Below are 18,284 nucleotides of genomic sequence, written 5' to 3'. Positions count from 1 at the left end.
TTTGGTCGGCTGCCTACCATCCCCCAACACACACACTCTGCAGCCGAGCAGGGAGGGACTCTAGGAATGTGAGATATTCCTGGAGTTTTTGGCTCAGACTTTCCACACTTTTGTTGGGGGTGGGAAGTTCAGATCTGGGTCCTGACTCTTAAAATAGTCAGAAAGGTGGGGGGACCCTTGTGTCCTGGCTCTGGCTCAGTGACATCAAGCTGGAGGAGTCATTAGTATTGGGCTGGAAATGTCTGGAAATAAGAGTTTTATTTAGTTAATCATTTAACAGACAGTTGTCTGGCAATAGAAAGGCAGAAACAAACGTAGTCCCCTAAAACGAGTCTTCCCCTACCACCCTACAAAAAAAGGGGGAGGGGGGGCTGAAACAGACTGTGTTGAGAACTAAAAGTAGGCTAGATAGTAGAAGTTCATAAAAGCAATCCAACTTGGTAAAACTTGGTCTTCAAAGCAATGAAACGTTGATAATAAAGAACAGTGATTTAATAGTGATAAAGGGATGGTGCACTCCCAGGCCGGTGGGCAGTTGTATCCGCGCTAACGGCTCCTATAGTGGTCTTTGCTCCAGTCTGGCACCGGACACCCTGCGATGCCATCCACCTCTGCGGCTCGAATTTAGGAATTGAATTGAATTGTGAATTTAGGATTCATGCACGGGATGTGTGCACAGGCAGGTGGGGGCACAGGTGGATGAAAACTGTGCACTGCAGAAAACAAATGACTCGTGTTATGGTATTGAAATGTTGTTAGTGTTAAATGGAACATTGATTGGGAGTCAGTTTCAGCCTCACAGTGACTGTGCATTACCCTGGAAATCCAGAGTTCTTGCAAGAGCACATTTTGAATTAGCTCAGCGAGTCACTCTGGCATTGAGTAATGATGCTCATTAACTATGCCCTTGTAGCCGAGCTGCACCAATCACATCAGTGTATCTGATATAGGCGGGCCAGAGGCGAGCTGAACAGATGACGACAGTTTAATCTACCAGTTAGCTAAGTGTATGGGGCTCTGGATACATCACCCCGTGTATTGTTGTGATTGGTCGTAGTGTTATCCAATTGCATGCAGTGAGATTTTCAAATGCATGCTTGGTGCCGCCCCTCGAGTTGGGCCATTTTCATTACTCCAGGGTTTCCCGCAGCACTTTGCAGGTCGGGCGGCCCGCCTAAGCTGGGGAACCCTACCGCCTTAACTAGGTCGTCAAAAAAAATTTGTGTCCATCTCAGACAATAGTGCGAACGCGCTTCACACCGCGAGCGCACACGCGCGCACACGGCCGAAATGAGCGAAAGAAAAAGAGACGTGGGCCGTCGCTGTCTGGAGGATAACGAGCCAGTTGATATCGCGTGTGTCCGTGAGAACAATCGCCATTTCACCGTTGCGTAGTTACTAATAAAACACAGACAGAGTTAAATTCAATGAGTCATTGCCAGTTTCACCTCATAATAGGACCAGATGCCAGGCTCTCTTGTAAAAGCACCCGCAGCAGCTGGACCACTGGCTGGTGCTCCAACCAGACTGGATTGACTAGACAGCTGAAATGTTCTTCCGTATATAGCAAAGCCCATATTTAGCTTTTCTACAGGTGTTCCCTTGTCTCGCCAATATCTCATGGAATAGTCCTGAAATGTGAATATAAAGAGACAGACAGAAGTAAGATTTCCAACCAAATGTAATGCAAATTTTTACCAGATTTATAGAAATTTGCAAGAGGAAATGTAAGTGAATGTTTGTTTCAATCCTCTACTTTTATGTGAGTATGAGAAGTTGGGTTAATTGAGACAGCTGGCGCTTATTCTCCATTCACCTTTAAACCATTGCAGAAGAAGACAATGAGATGACATAATTAAAAGACAACCAGTCAAACCTCAAACTCAAATAGCGGAACACCAGATGGAAATAGTTATGTTTGATTCATGTATTAGTTTGAGGAATGTTATAATTATCGCTCCTCACATATCTGATGTTTTTATCTAAGACTGAGTCGTTTCTCAGGGGACAATCGGCAATTAAGACCCATAATTGCGTTTTTTGCGTTAGGTGGGGCAGTATTCATTATGACGGAAGCAAATCAGGTATTATTACAGGGCCAAACACGTTGAGGTGGTAGATAGTTCAGACAAACACAGGAGTTTCACCAAGGCGGCCAGGGTTTGTGTCCAAATAAAAGTAAAAAAAATATTTACATAATTTACAGAACAAATGGAACTGTGTTAGGTTCTGCGTCATGTGCGTAACCGGAAGTGAAGTAACTTAACACTTACACTCTAACTAACTAGTTTTGTTGCCCAAACCTAACCAAACTACAACAGTTTCATAACTTTAACGACATGTTTCAAATCGCGACTAGATTTAGGTATTATGGAATTGTTGTTTCATCTGCTGCTATTTTCCATCTCTTCAGTGCAGCGGAGGCTTTAGTGTACATTTAAGGCACATGCTTCATGTAAATAAGGATCCATTTGCTAAGTCTTTTTGCATTGCATTTTGTTGCGTTTTGCATTTCCACCTCAGCCAAGCTTAAAAGAATTTTGCAATATTTTAGCTTATTTCTATTATTTTATTTTCAGCATTTCCAGCGGGATTTTTTATGCGCAATTTGAAATTTTGTGTAAAAGCAGGTTTATGGTGTTTGTTGAAAAAGAAACAGATAGTTGGCATTAGGGAAAAGTTTGTCTCACAATGCCAGACCTTCCTCCACAGCGCTGCGGAGGAGGGTCTAGCTAGTCCACACAGCATTCCGGGATGGGAGAAAAATGTGCTCTTGTTTATTGGCATTTCTTTTAACCAATCACAATCATCTTGGGAGGCGCTAAGCGCTGGACGGAGCCACGTTGTCGCTGCAAAATAGCCTCGGGAAGGAACTTGTTTTTGGGGAACGTGTACTTTCAAAGGTTGTTTTAGTCGTGCAACGGAAAACTCAGATTTGACAGATATTTTAGCTAGCTGTCTGAATTTACCCTGCAGAGATCTGAGGAGCAGTTAACCATAGTCGTCATATATCGACTGGAGTTTAAAATTACAACACAAAGAAAGCAGAGGGAATTTACGGCGGCACCGAAGCAATCCCGGAAGTGGAACGTTGTGGATTTAGACTTGGGAAGAGTAAGTAATTTACATTCATGATGCAGCTAAAAAAATGAATCCCTGTACTTACAGTATTTAAGTAAACTTGGTCCCCTGTTTCGTGGGCTGCCTTGTATAAGGGGCTGTTGTGTCCTGTCACAGTCTCCCAGGTGCCATGAAAGTCATACGTCATCACATTGATAAAGTCCAGGTACCTGATGAAGAGCATATGAGATCAAGAACCCCAAAACATGATGACAGACAATCATGAGGATAATGTGGGGGAGTAACATTTTGTTGTACTTTGCAATCTCTGCGATTTCATAACCAGCATCAATGGTTCCTTTCCCAGCAGCCACAGCAGCAGAAACCAATAATCTGGGCCGGCCAGTTGCACTTCCCTCAGACTGATAGGCCTCTAGGAGTTCCTGTACACCATAGAATCATGGGAAAGTCACTTTGTGGTTCATGTTAAACATTATTTTAAACACCGGAAGAGTCATTTTGGATCAGACCTTGCATAACACTGTGAATCTCTGTTTGTCCTCCAGAGGACTTCCTCTTCCAGCAGGGTATTCCCAGTCCAAATCAAATCCATCAAAACTATATTTCCTCAGTAGTTTGATAGAAGATTGGATGAATGTATTTCTGTTGGCTTGTGTTGAAACCATTGTTGTAAATCTGTGTAGAATGTTGGGAAAGTAAAGCTTTTAAGAGGACATATATATACAATACATTGAACATTATTATTTTTATGCTAAATATCTCACTGTTGTGTTCCAAAGTTCCAGCCTCCGACTGCCAACAGTGTTTTAAGATTTGGATTCCTGTGGGAATATACAGATTTAGTTGCCTGCAATCACTACTGTACATAACGTTTTACAGAGACAATGCTAAAAAATGTCTGACTGACCTCTGTTTGAGTCCATTAAATAATTTATAGTGTTCATCATCATTCCATTCTATGGTGACCAACTCGTTTGCCTTGTTAATAGCAGAAAAGGCATAGATCAAGTGGGTACACAGGTTTGGATCAATATCGTGAGGCATGAACTTCCCATTGCCAGGACGGTATTGGGACCAGTTAGTGAAATAACACACCAGTCTGGTGGATGACACTACTCACGGAAGAGCAGAAATAGTTTTCATTCATCTTTGAGGAAGAATCAATGATGAGGCATTTAACAATTTAGACTTTATTCAGTTGCTACTAAGATTGTTCAAAATTAATTATTGCTATGAAACTCACCCAAACTGCCAAAGGAAAGACAGAGACCTTCAAAGTTACAGATTTAGTTAGTACATATAAGATAACATAGATATTGGAAAAACATTTCCCTGCTTCTCATTATGCCTTACCTGCAATTAGAAATAGCTTTCTCATGGTGGTTGAGCTGGAATGGGCTATCATATCAAAAGGAGAGCACTTTAGAGCTTGTGTTAACTAATGACAAATACACAATCCATGGTAAACATTAACCAGGAACAAATTGACAATTTGTTGGTCCACAAGATTAGGACACTAAGCAGTTGCAACATGCAAGTAAGTCAAATAACAGAAGCTGGTAAAAGACCTTTGGCACATGCAGAAAACGAACAACAACCTGAGTGACTGTAATCAACACAGTCCAACCCATTCTGTCGCTGAATTTGTAAATATTGGGCTGTCTGACGTTATGTTAAGCATCTATCTAGCACTTTAATTGGCATCAATTCGACAATTTCTTCAAGTTTTTGATCTATAGTATTTCAGCATTCTAAAACTTTTGCCTTTTCCATTTTCTAAGATGTTTAGTGACATTGAGGTCAGATGACTGCAAACCCTTTTTTTTTTTTTTTTTTCAATGTTTGTTCAGGGTCAGTGTCCTGCTAGTAAGTTTATTTTCCTCTTACAAACAACAGGCCAGACAGGCATATAAAAGTCCAATGTTGTGCAATCTTGTCTTATTTTTGTGAAGTCACAATTTTTGGGTTCAAGTCAGAATCCTGTCATCATGTTTTATTAATTTGAATAGTCTATAAAAATGAAATTATTTGAATTAAATGAAAGATTTTAGAAAAAAGAGACAGTGTTTTGTTTCAATAAGGAAACATTTATTTAAGGCCAGTCGCAGCAGTTGCATCTTACACTGAAAACAAGATTAACTGGACAAAGCTGGAGGTATGTATTTCCTTGGGAACACTGATAAAAGGAGTTGCGATTCTCGGCATTTATGAAGAGGCCGTTGGCCTTCCCAGCACAGAAATCACTTCCAGAATCAACAACTGTGGTGGTAGTTTGTGCATTGGGAGTTGTAGGAGAAGTGGCAGCAGGAGTCTGCTTTGTGGTGCTCACTGGTGGGTGTGTGGTTACAGGAGGTGGAAGTGGAAAATCTATTAAAAAAATAAACAAATATTACAGATTACTGAAGGTTTTACTTGTTAAGGGGAGATGATAAAACGTTTACATGCTGTGCAGTGTTGAGGTCTCATTTCTGTTTACCTGAATCCAGAAGAGAGCGCAGATAACTAATGAGGGGATATTTTCCCTGGCCACAGAACTGTCCAGTAAAATCATCCAGATCTAGCGCCCAGACAAAGGCTCCTCCAAATTTGTTATCTTTCACATACTGTGCCTATGGAATATAAGTTATAGAGAGAACTTAAGTTTAAAATGCAAGTTTTTCAGGTTTGAATACATGTCAGAAATTAAGGGGGCCAATGGGCAAAAATGCCCCAAGAAATGTCAGAATGCCTCTAAAAAAATCAAGTGGCAAAAATTGCCCACAAGATTTAAAAAAAAAAAAAATACATATATATATATATATATAATTTCTGTTTCGTCTCTAACATACACTCACACCAACAGCGCTGTAACATATAAATGCACTGATAATAGCAATGTTATGCTTTTTATTTCCTCATGCTGGCACAAGGTGGTGATTACTGTACTGAATGCATTTTAAACTGGTCTCATTTCACCTTAAAAAACAGCAACCTTATGCACAATTTTTTTTTAAAGTGCACCCATAATGTTGTAAAAGCCACGATTTTTTAGACTTTTTAAAAGTTGCCTCCCAAATATTTTATTTTATTTCCTCACTGAATACATGTAACCAGTACGCATATTGGTTTTACACATTTCAAGAGCTTTGTCAAGGTTAATGCAATTAGAAAATTGAATTTCTTTTAATTTTATTCCGAGAGTGTTAAAGTGTCTGATCATATCCAAGAACCCCCTGACGTAAACTGGAAAATACAGAGGCTATTAGTTAATATTTTAGTTACAATCCAGTTGAAGGGAAATTTATGCCTGAGATATTGCAATTGTTTAAAAATGTACCTGTACCTATGTATGGCCGCTACATGGTCTGCATGGCCTCATGCCAGAATATATATATATATATAACAAAGCATACATTTCGAATTAAAAGAGATCTTTTTCAGGCATTGTCAAATAAACATCTTAAGCCAACAACATAATGAATCTTTTACATGTTCATTTTTTTTCTCTCCATTAAAGCTTGTTTTAAGTGGCCGGGTTAGCTCAGTTGGTAGAGCAGGCGCACATATATAGAGGTTTACTCCTCGATGCAGCGGCCGCGGGTTTGACTCTGACCTGCAGCCCTTTGCTGCATGTCGTTCCCCTTCTCTCTCCCCTTTCATGTCTTTATCTCTCCTGTGGAATTAAAGGCCTAAAATGCCCAAAAAAATAATCTTTAAAAAAAGAAAATAACTTATTTTACTTCCTATGTCTAAGTATCTGACAGTGTTATCCACCTCTGGTCTCATTGGTCCAGTCTGAGAGTAGATTGACTCAATCATGCAGATCGCATACAGCCACCTGAGTGATGAATCTGTTTGTGCCTACTATATGCTCCACTTTGTGGCGTTTATATGACAAATTGCAAAAAAGTCACAGACCTGTGGGGTTTGCCAAAATGTAAAGTTGCGTGTTAGAGTGCCACCTTCTGCTCGATGCAAGTCATTAAAAACAGTTTGTGCTGCCTGTGCAGCTTCATAATGATCAGCTACACCTAGTGAAATGTACTAATTTAGGAAGCTAAGATATTGATAGCTGGCAAGTAGTGATGCTACTTTTATCTTGTTCATATTATCTCCATAAACATAGATGTGGAGGATGATATCTTATTTATTACCTTGATTTCAAAGCTCTGCCTGTTATCAAACCCAACCCACTCATTTCCTTTAGTAGCATAGGGCACCATTTGCTCATCAATCCAGTGAAGACTGCCTCCTTGGAGGAAAGTGCAAATCTGTAGAAATGGAAGAAAATCACATTTAAACATCCTCGACATGATTTGTGATGTCTTAGCTTGAAACTCTCTCGAAACTCTGTTGGGCTTGTATTAATTAAATCTGCACTGCGTTCAATTTAGCTATGTTGTGTCTCAGTGTTGCATTTGTGTTGACCCTTCACTGACCTCATAGTAAGACCAAAACCCAGCCTCACGGGTGTAGGGCCCAGCAGAGGCTGGCCCGCTTGTTGATGCTCCAACACCGTTAACTGCTGATGATGTTTGAAATGTGCGTCCATATGTAGAAAAACCAACTATGAGCTTTTCAAGAGGAGCTCCTTGGTCTCTCCAGTATTTTATAGCAAAGTTCTGCACAGAGAAAAAGATCCATATATATTAAAAACAACGTGTTAGGTGTTCAACTTATTGGGTTTTGAGAATGATAACTGAATTTTGTTGAGGATTTTACTAGAGGGCGACTGATTAATCTGTTTTGCCGATTAATCGGCACCGATAGTTGATTGGTGGAACTATCGTTATCGGCAAAAATCCATACCGATGGTTGCGTCCGTTGCTGGAGCGGCTGAGAAGCGCGCGCTGTCATTCATTACACAGTACACGAGAGCTGAGAAGGGTCTGCTGGCATCATGCATTACAATAGCGGCCTCTAGAGGTGAAATAAAAACTATCACTGATGCCTTGTGTTGTTTATTTTCGAGACGTGTTACTGCGCGCTGCACGGAGAGCACATGCTGTGCGGAGAAGGCTGACATCAGATGCTCGTTTAAAGCATCGACAGCAAAAAGGTATGTATATAGTACATATTAATTTGTTGAATAGATGCTGCATTAGTAGAGAAAGAACAGCACAACAGTATATTTGTTTGCTTTCGAGGCTGAGATGACGCTAAACATTAGTAGTAGGCTAACTTACCTCAAGCGGTTAAAACACTGACAAAAATAAACGCAAGTCCGACCCAAATGTCAGAATCAGAACCCTAAAGGCTCGTCCACGATCCCAAACGGCACCTCTGATTCATATTTAGATAATTTAATAACAGTTAAACGTAGAGACTTACTGATTGCTGCAGCTAAAAGCTAAAGAGTTAGCCATCACGGGAGTGTCTTTGGTGTCTTTCTAGCCTTTACAGGTGATTTTCTATCCAGCCTGGAACTTGTGCCTTTTTTCGGGGTTGTTGAGCATTAAATCCAAACTGTTACATCCAAGATTTATCAACTTGATGTCCATAATTCATTACGTTTTCGGTCATTTCTGCCGCTAACTCCGTGCTACCCATAGACAGTAGGTGCTACCGACAAGGGGATCTCCCATGATGCCTTTGTTTATGTTTTCAACCAATGGGAAGGCAGGTCCGTCACACATTACGCCTTATATGGGCATCCAAGCGAGAACAAATATATATATATATATATATATATATATATATATATATATATATATATATATATATATATATATATATATATATAGTATAAAGTGGGAAAGATAGATCCCTCCAGGTCAGAGATCGTCTGTTACCGTTCTACAGAGAAGAATGGCGTCACTGTTTTGAGATAGTTTATCCTTTATATGAATTATAATGCTCATTATGTTTATTTTTGCACTGGATGACTCCAAATATGTAGGAGAACTGTTTTAGACAACACACATGCTTGTGTAGCATTGCTGTGGGTGTAATATCAATAAATATGACATTATTATTTTGATTATTGGCAAAAGCGTCTGGACTTTTTTTGAAACAATGTATGTATTTTGTCAACTGTATAAGTTATAAATACTATCGGTCGATTAATCGGTTATCGGCAAATACGGCCCAACCTAGCTATCGGTATCGGTAAAATCCACTATCGGTCGACCTCTAGATTTTACTCACCACATTGTAGTAGATGTTGTCGCCCTGATCGCCAGAGCTACGGTACAGAGGGCTGTTGTGGCCAGTGAACGGGTCCCATGCTCCGTGGAAGTCATAGGTCATGACATTTATGAAGTCTAGGAACCTGTTAGACAATGATGATGTCACATATTAAAAACAGAAAGTATATCTTTTTTTCAACTTTTAAAATGACTCCAAGTCGCAGGAACTCACTTTGAAACGTCAGCAATCTCATATCCATTGTCAATGTTTCCCTTCCCAGCAGCCACTGCAGCTGTGAGCAGCAATCGTGGTTTTTTCGTCACAGCGGCTTCTTTTTCAAAGGCGGCGAGTAATTCCTAAATGCAAGAGGGAAATAGTTGAGGATAATCATGTGTACGATGCGAGAATATTTAAAGTTACATTGCTGTATCATCTCAAATCAGGATGCTGTGTTGGTGTTGGCATCCTAAGGGTTTCTGTCAATGCTGCTGAGATTTTACAAACTGACCTGGCAGAGCATTGTGAATCTCTTTTTGTCCTCTGGTGGGCTCCCTCGTGCTCCAGGATATTCCCAGTCCAGGTCCAGCCCGTCAAAGCCATGCAGTCTCAAGAAACTGATAGAAGACTGGATGAATCTCTGGCGGTTGGCAGGGGATGAAACCATGATGGTAAATCTGTAAACAAGATAAACAACCTTTTAAGCTAGACTGTTGATGATGATGTCCGCATCATTATATGAGATAATGCAATTCAACAGCCTTATGATTCCTTGCTGTTGAAGCCTTGTGGACTCACTGTGAAGTTCCAAAGTTCCACCCACCAACAGCCAGTAGAGTCTTCAGCTGGGTGTTTCTGTGCAGGATTTGTGCAAAAACATGATGTACAATGTATTAGTGTTAGAAGTTAGATCCTCTACTTTAAGTAGAGGAGGAAGTAGCCATCCCACAACACATAAAATACCTGCATTCCAGGCTTGTGCAAAATTCAGAATTTCAGAATTGGCCTCCATTCAATTCATCAATTGGAATTTGAATTGAATTGACTCCGTCCCACAGGAAGTAGAATTTGAATTTAAATGACAGGAAGTGGAATTAAATTCATGGCAATTCAAAGAAATGCCACACTGTCACACAAGAGAAAGAATGTGTTGACTCTCAAATACATTCAGTGTTAGGAAGGTTACTTTGGAAATGTAATTGCTTACTGTTACAAGTTACCCATTTTAAATGTGGTTTGGATTACTTTATTTTGATTACTTTATTAAGCAATTTCCTTTTAATTTGATTAGTAACTAATTGAATTGCACATTTTACCTCAGTAATACAACTAAATACAATTACATGATTTTTGTAATTTAATAACATAATTTCATTACACGTGACTAGTCACTCCTCAACCCTGCATACATTTTGTTCCAAAATATAGATAATGATAAGCATTCTGGGAAATGGAGTCATGTTCCATCACGTTCCACAAAATTACAATTACAACTAGAACTGCAAGCAGTTATGACGGGGCCCAAGCCACCCATGCCAGTTGCCCCCAACGCCCCGGGGAGCACGCATAAGCGGATCCCGAAGCCTGGCGGTGGGGAGGCAAACCTCAGTAAATATTGAGAGGTGTGAGCAGCGACGTCTGCGGTACATTGCCGTTGCAAATGTGGCGGTTAACAGTTCATCTCCATGCATATACAGACTACCCTTAACAATTCTCTACAATAAACAAACTTCTTAACCCCCCTGACCACAAGGGACAGCAGAGAGAAATGAGAGAGTGACTGAGAGGGTGGAGGGGGGGAGGCAGGTGTGGTGCTTGAAGGAGCAGGGGAGGTGGTCAAGTTGTTGTAAATGGTGTCATAGGCGCCGATTTATATTTTCCTCCTTGGGTGCTCACAGGTGCACGCCCTTTAAAAAAAAAAAAGTAGTCAAAAGTTGCATTTCAGAACCTTAGGAAATGGACAGCGGCCTACGCGAACACACATGCCTATTAACTCGATAGCAAAGCCGTAAAGTAGGCTTTCAACTCAGGACAGCGCCACTTCTCACAAATACAGATAGGATTGTAGATGAAAAGTTTAACTGACCGCGATCAACTTCGTGGGAAATCAATCATGTCACCGACATAAACAATCACACTATGACAGACGCTTCACTTAGCAAGAACTGCAATGTTTAATTGTAAATGAATGTAGCCTACTGGAAGTCTGGCAGATGTGGGTGCTCAGTATTTTCCGTGGGTGCTCGAGCTCTGGAGCACCCACGGTATCGGCGCCTATGAATGGCGCTGATTTTGGATTGAAAAAGTGGGAGAAAAGAGTTGCATCTGTCCACTGTAAAGGTTGTAGAAACTTTGTCAGGTGGGTTAAGAAGTTTGTTTATTGTAGAAAACCAGGGGAGAGCGCGAATGCAAAAACCAAAACGTAACGGTAGGAGGCAAACATCAGTAAATATTGAGAAGTGTGAGCTGCAAGTTCTGTGGTACATTCCCATTGCAAATATCTTTTGAGTAAAAGGGCCAAAACTTGTCTACGTTGATTATAGCGCCCCCTAATGGCCGAGCTTTGCCAAATTTGGTACAGAAGCTCAGAGCGGCATGCTGAACGAGCATCACAAGTTTTGTGTTGATTGCATTTACTGTGGCAGAGATATTGCAATTGCAAATTTCCCATTTAAATGCATTGAGTTATTGGCCAAAACAAATAAACGTTGCTTATAGCGCCCCCTAAAGGCCGATCCAAGGCCATACCAAATTTGGTACAGAGCATCGTAGTGGGATGTTGAACAAAGATCTCAAGTTTTTTGCTGATAACATTTAATTTGGCCAAGATATGATATGATATGTGTGTGGTAGCTAGCTAGGAAAATGGTCAGGTCCATCTGGAGATGCTACGTATCAGGCTTCGTGCTGATCCGTCGCACGGCCTAGGACGAGTTTGAAAAAGTTGGTTTTGCGCATTGCGCGATATTGCGAAAAAGATTTTAAGCAGAAATGGGCGTGGCCTATATCATGTGATTCAGCTTGATTCAAGGAACATGTGGATGTAAGGTTTTCTAATGTGCGATGTGTAGTGTGGGAGTTAAAGGCAAAAAAACATTATAGCGCCACCTAGTGGTCCACATGTGTAATTTTGGTAGGTGTGGTCCATGACCCATCGTCCACCTACCCTGTAAATTTAAAGTTGTTCACATTAGTGTAGGTGGTGAATCTAGACTTGGGTCCCATAGGCCACGCCCACTTTGACCCCTCAGTACCCCACTCTAGAGTTGGCCTCAGGAGTGGCCCTAGATGGTACCCATCAAATTTTGTAAAAATCGGGTAAGCTTCATGAGATATAAACTTTTTGTACTTGTAGCGCCCCCTAGTGACCAATTTTCGTAAAACGCGTGGGGGACCTTCAGAGGGTCATGGCAAACAAGAATCTAAAGTTTGGCGTTGATAGCATGTATTGTGGCCAAGATATGACAAAGTTGGTGTTTTCATAGTTTCATGGTGTTCACAAATTTGTTTGCGCGTAATACGCGCAATTTTTATCCTATCAAAATTCTTTTTATTAACTTTTTGTCAGGCCCATCTGGAGATGCTACCCGCCAAATTTCGTGCCAACTGGTTGCACGATCTAGAAGGAGATCGAAAAAGTAGGTTTTTGATAAATCTCGATTTTTCACGCATAAAAGTCTAGGCGCAAATGGGCGTGGCCTATATCACGATTCAGTTCGATCCAGGGAACGCGTGTCCAGTCCTGAAAATTGCAACCCCCCACCATGTACGGTTTAGGCTGTAGTTGGAGCTTTACGCGGAGAAGAATAATAATATGGATAATCTTTGGAAAAACAATAGGGTTCCACAGCTCCGCTGGAGATGTGTACCGCGTTGCCTTGCATTACGTGGTTCCCAGGACCCCTAATAAATCAAACTTAATTATTTGTTCTGTGACTAGAGCTTTTGACATTCATTGCTGGGGGAAAACATTTCCTGTTAATGTAATTTTTAGAAGTAGTTTAAACTAATATCATTTATAGAATATGTAATGCAATCATATCTGACATGTATTGTAAAGCTTCATTGTTAAACACTTCACTTAAATTATGTATATGAATTTCTTAGAATTTTTATTGAATTGCAATTCTGCTTCCTTTAATTGGGGGTCAAGCAGCGAAGCTGCGAGGCACCATTAGTGATTCAACCTTTTCTTATTGGGGGCCAAGCAGCGAAGTAGCGCCACCAATGGGTCAAAGTTGGAGTTGCATCCATGCGATTAACTTTTGAACCATATGCCCGATTTTGAACATCAAGATATAGTTGCAATGCTTGGATGACGCCAAACTCAATGCACCCTATGATGTCACAACCCGTTCTCATTCCGAACTCGTAAAATAAGGACGTTTGGACAGTGGCTGTCAGCGTCTGATGTGACGAAAAAGGCGTCTTTCAGCGTGTTTGTGTAACGCACTGGGGACAAACACAGGACTTTCACCCAGGAGAGTGGGGTTCGCATCCCGCTTGTCACGCTTGCTATAGTCGCTTTTTATTTTCCTCCCGCGTGTCACAGAACCGTACGCCCACCCACGACCCTTTCCTAAACATAACCATCCCATTCTTCCCGCGTGTCACAGAACCGTAAGCCCACCCACGACCTTTTCCTTAACATAACTGCATCAAAAGGGACAGCAATAGTCCCGACCAAGCGCGTTTACTTATAGCGCTAAAGGGACGGCAATAGTCCCGACCAAGCGCGTTTACTTATAGCACTAAAGGGACGGCAATAGTCCCGACCAAGCACGTTTACTTATAGAGCTAAAGGGACGGCAATAGCGTCAATAACAACGACAAAGGCACCTGACCAAGCGTCCGTATTTTACGAGATGAGTGTGAGAACCTGTTGGATGTCAATATCCGCCATGTTGGACCTTCCGCCATATTGGATTTGATCAAAAACACTAAAACGTTTTCACAGGTCACAAAATTGGTCCGATTTTCACGAAACTTGGCACAGATGATCTTCAGACCATGCCTCACAAAAGTTATTACATTGCGTATTGATATTCGACAGTGTTTGCCCGTCACACCCAATCGAAATCGACGGAGAAGCTGCCAAACAGGAAGTGAACTCATATCTTGGCAAGTCTTTCACATATCAACACTAATCTTAGCATGTAGGTACAGGGCCCAATTAGGAAGAGGTTCAAGAAATTTGGTGACCTTAGACCTATAGGCGGCGCTGTAATTAGCAAAATGACGTTTTAGCTTGTAATGTTTGATGTTTGGAATTAGAACTTACTAGCGGTGTCTGTTACTACTGTGGGAGGTCCTAAGGTCGACACATGCCAATTTGTGAGGTCAACATAATTGATCCGGCCGCCATATTGGATTTCATCAAAAACAGTACAAAGCTTTCACAGGTCACAAAATGTCTCAGATTTTCACAAAACTTGGCAAAGATGATCTTCAGACCAGGCTTGGCACAGATGATCTTCAGACCAAGCTGCACAAAAGTTATTCCATTGCATATTGATATTCGAAAGCGTTTGCCCGTCACAGCCAATCGAAATCAATGGTGAAGCCGCTAAACAGGAAGTGAACTCATATCTCGGGGAGGCTATCACGTATCAAAACCAATCTCAATACTTGGACTCATGACCCAATTAGGAGGAGGCTCAAGAAATTTGGTGACTTTTGACCACTATGGGGGCGTTATAATCACAGGAAGTAGGCTCATATCTCAGCTACGCTTTCACGTATTGAAACCAAACTTGGTACATGGTGTCACTACCCGATGTGAGTCGAGTGCAGATGTGAGTTGCGCATGCGTCACTTTGCGACAGACGCAGATCTGTTTTGCTGTTAGCCACAGAATAATGAGATAGGTACATTACATAGCAGTAATTTGTTATTTAGCGTAAGGCATCACATTTTCACGGCATGATCCCTGATGTCAGTTCTAGATTAGAGGCTGAAGTAGCCTACAAGAACCTGCTAACGAGCGACTTCTGTAATGTCAATACAATAAAAATTGACCTACATAACGAAGTTTGTTCACTGCTGGCTACAAGTTAGCAATCAAACACAACAAAGGCTGTCACTTGAATGGCGTTTTGTGCTAACGTTAGCAATCAAACAATCATAGATAGCTAAAATGTTAGCAATGAAACAATCATAGATAGCTAAAATGTATTTGAAATTATTTCCATCTTCTGTTATTGTTTGTAATGAGAAAAGTTTATTATTTTATGGATTTCACAATGCAGCCGGATCAGGATACCTTGGCGTCATGCCGTAAACTGTTTAAATCTGAGCATGCGCAACTCACATGGACTTGGGACCCTATCCTGAGGAAGAACAATAAATTTGGAGTCTTGACCACTAAGGGGGTGCTATAATCACAGGAAATAGGCTCATATCTCAGCAATGCTTTTACATATAGAAACCAAACTTAGTATATGGACTTGGGACCCCATTCTGAGGACACACAATTAATGTGGTGACCTTCAACCACTAGGGAGGCGCTAGAGTTACAGGAAATGAGCTCATATCTCAGCAATGCTTTCACGTATCGAAACCAAACTTGGTACATGGACTTGGGACCGCATCCTGAGGATGCACAATCAATTTGGAGTCTTTTGACCACTAGGTGGGTGCTGTAATCACAGGAAGTAGGCTCATATCTTACCAACGCTTTCATGTATCGAAACCAAACTTTTTACATGGACTCAAGACCCAATCCCGAGGACGTAAAATAAATTTGGTGACCTTTGACCTTTGGTGACACTATGGGGACGCTATAATCACAGGAAGAAAGCTCATATCTCAGCAACGTTTTGATGTATGAAGTCCAAACTTGGTACAGGGACATGGTAGCTGATTGTGAGGACGTGCAAGGGATGTGGTGCCATTTGGCCTTTAGGGGCGCTGTAATAAAGAAAGTGAGCTCATATCTCAGCAACGCTTTTATGTACTAAAGCCAAACTTGGTACAGGGACTTTGCACTTGATTGTGAGAACGCACAAGGACATTGGTGTAATTTGGCTTCTAGGGGCACTGTAACTAAGTAAATGAGCTGATATCTCAGCCATTCTTTATCCAGTTGCCATCAAAGTTGCTGTGAGTGCTTGCTCATGCCATGGCAATGCCATTCCTGCTAGTGTACTGCTTGGCCCCCTCATTGCTGTTGCAGCTATATTTTAAATTCAAATTGTAATTCTAGATCCTGTTTTTGACATCAATTCAAATTCAATTCAAATTCAAGAATTGAATTAGAATTTAGGAGTCATTCTCAATTCAATTCTGAATTGTGCACAAGCCGGTTGCATTCAAAATGTTACTCAAAGTCTACTTGCTGAGCATTGCCTTTTTTCTTCTACTTCATGTATTCAATGATAAAACTGCATACAGTTTTTTTTACTCATGTTCTCATACTTTACTCACACTCAGACTCCTCAAAACTGTCTTTGAATTTTGTGTATATTTCTTTCTCCTTTTTTCTTCTTTTGTGCATAGTTTTTTTTGTTTTCTTGTAATCTTTTTTTCTTTCTACTTACTTAAATTTCTACCACTGCAGTTAATCTACGAGTTTATTGTGTGTGTGTGTGTGTGTTTTTTACAATCTCCTTATACGGAAAACTGAATAATACTTAACCAGTCACACTAAAACGTCCAAGTTCATCTCGACTGCTGATGTGATTAGTTGTTATGAAATAACAGTGGATATGGCTGCAGATGGTGCATGCAAAAACAACTCACCTATTCTTCAGCTCATTGAAGGATTTGTAGAGAACGTCGTCATTCCACTCATAGGGAGCCAACTCGTTAGAATGGTTGATTATTGAAAAGGCGTAGATCAGGTGTGTGCAGAGGTTGGGATCTACATTGGCAGGCAGATATTTGCCAGCACCTTGTCTATACTGGGACCAGTTGGTGAAGTAGCACACCAGTTTGGTAGAAGACACTTTTGGAGAGGGGAGAAATGATTACTATTAAGTTTCTATTCAAGGACTTGGTGATTACATGTGAGAAGCAAATGGCAATGTAATATAAGGAAGTTAAATAATGAATGCATACCCATCTGGAGACACATCAAAAGAGACAGTCCTAAAAAATAAGACATTTTATTTTCTTTAAAGAAATTTGCACAGGACTCACTGCTTTTGAATGAATTAACAACTGAATGAATGTAACTTACCAGCCAAGATTGTTAGTCGAGCCATGTTGTGTCAGCGGAGATTTTTCCTTGGAGCTGCAACAATAAATAAATGTGTATAATAAATCTTTATAAGTATAATATTAATATAATATTAATAATATAAGTAATATATAATATCTTTTTTTAAACTGCAAAAAGTTTACCATCTAGAGGCTGTACAATAGTTAGCAATGTTAAAATGTAACCTATGGAAACCTGTGTGCTGAGAACCTACCTGTTCAAAGGTGATTGGCTGTATGAGCCTACGATCCACCTGGGAGTTGCTTTTATAGACGCGATAAGAGCGGAACAAAGGCTGCCTGACAATGAGGTATAATGGATGCTTCAAGAGAGGATAATTGTCACATTACACTACAATAAGCTTTTCGAAGATGACATGACATAAAGTTAAAATCTGTTTTTATTGACGGATAAAACTGGATCAGAGCATGTGAGGTTATGTAAACTTGCCTCTGTAAAGTCACTCAGATCAGGAGAGCTGGCCTATTCATGCAGATAAGATGAAGTATTTAAACTGATGCATTGTTTTTAATGTAACTTCAGGATTAAAATGGTTTCCATGGTACCAACAACCAACACAAGCAACAAGCTACACTCGCATTTGTGGTTGCAAGTCCTGCTGCTTACACAATTGTTTGATTGTGTTGAACTCGTCTTGGACTTGGCTACTGTTCGCCGTTTCATCCATACTAAAACATCAGATACTGAAGGGCTACAACTAACAATCTGCTGGTCATTTGTCTATTAAGCAATCGTTCATGAAATATTAAACAATTTTGTGTAACAAAAAAACAATTTAATTAATTAACAAGATTGTAAAATGAATCACTTTTACATTTTCTCAACCGACCTTTCAGTTTTGGTTTCAGGACTACAATTTCAAATTTGATCCTTGTAA

At 40.5% G+C, this 18,284-nt stretch overlaps 2 protein-coding genes across 2 annotated transcripts; both read right to left on the bottom strand.

The window, feature by feature from the left end:
- Nucleotides 1–1,397: 1,397 nt before the first annotated feature.
- LOC116043514 (acidic mammalian chitinase-like) lies at nucleotides 1,398–4,628 on the bottom strand. Its single transcript, XM_031290258.2, has 8 exons — nucleotides 4,435–4,628; nucleotides 4,325–4,351; nucleotides 3,989–4,193; nucleotides 3,846–3,902; nucleotides 3,591–3,756; nucleotides 3,379–3,503; nucleotides 3,167–3,290; nucleotides 1,398–1,631 (listed from the first exon to the last, which is right to left on the bottom strand). Exons 1-8 carry the CDS (start codon nucleotides 4,484–4,486, stop codon nucleotides 1,425–1,427), a joined length of 963 nt encoding a protein of 320 aa, XP_031146118.2. The 5' UTR covers nucleotides 4,487–4,628; the 3' UTR covers nucleotides 1,398–1,424.
- A 545-nt stretch (nucleotides 4,629–5,173) lies between these two features.
- Nucleotides 5,174–17,889, bottom strand: LOC116043516 (acidic mammalian chitinase-like). Its single transcript, XM_031290259.2, has 12 exons — nucleotides 17,601–17,889; nucleotides 17,366–17,419; nucleotides 17,245–17,274; nucleotides 16,927–17,131; nucleotides 9,985–10,041; nucleotides 9,698–9,863; nucleotides 9,421–9,545; nucleotides 9,208–9,331; nucleotides 7,500–7,682; nucleotides 7,215–7,331; nucleotides 5,558–5,690; nucleotides 5,174–5,448 (listed from the first exon to the last, which is right to left on the bottom strand). Exons 2-12 carry the CDS (start codon nucleotides 17,388–17,390, stop codon nucleotides 5,174–5,176), a joined length of 1,440 nt encoding a protein of 479 aa, XP_031146119.1. The 5' UTR covers nucleotides 17,391–17,419; nucleotides 17,601–17,889.
- Between the last annotated feature and the right edge of the window lie 395 nt (nucleotides 17,890–18,284).

This window comes from Sander lucioperca, chromosome 12 (genome assembly GCF_008315115.2).
Source record: "Sander lucioperca isolate FBNREF2018 chromosome 12, SLUC_FBN_1.2, whole genome shotgun sequence".
Taxonomy (NCBI): Eukaryota; Metazoa; Chordata; class Actinopteri; order Perciformes; family Percidae; genus Sander; species Sander lucioperca.
The sequence above is the reverse complement of the archived record's forward strand: the minus strand, read 5'-3'. Positions and strand labels throughout refer to the sequence as shown.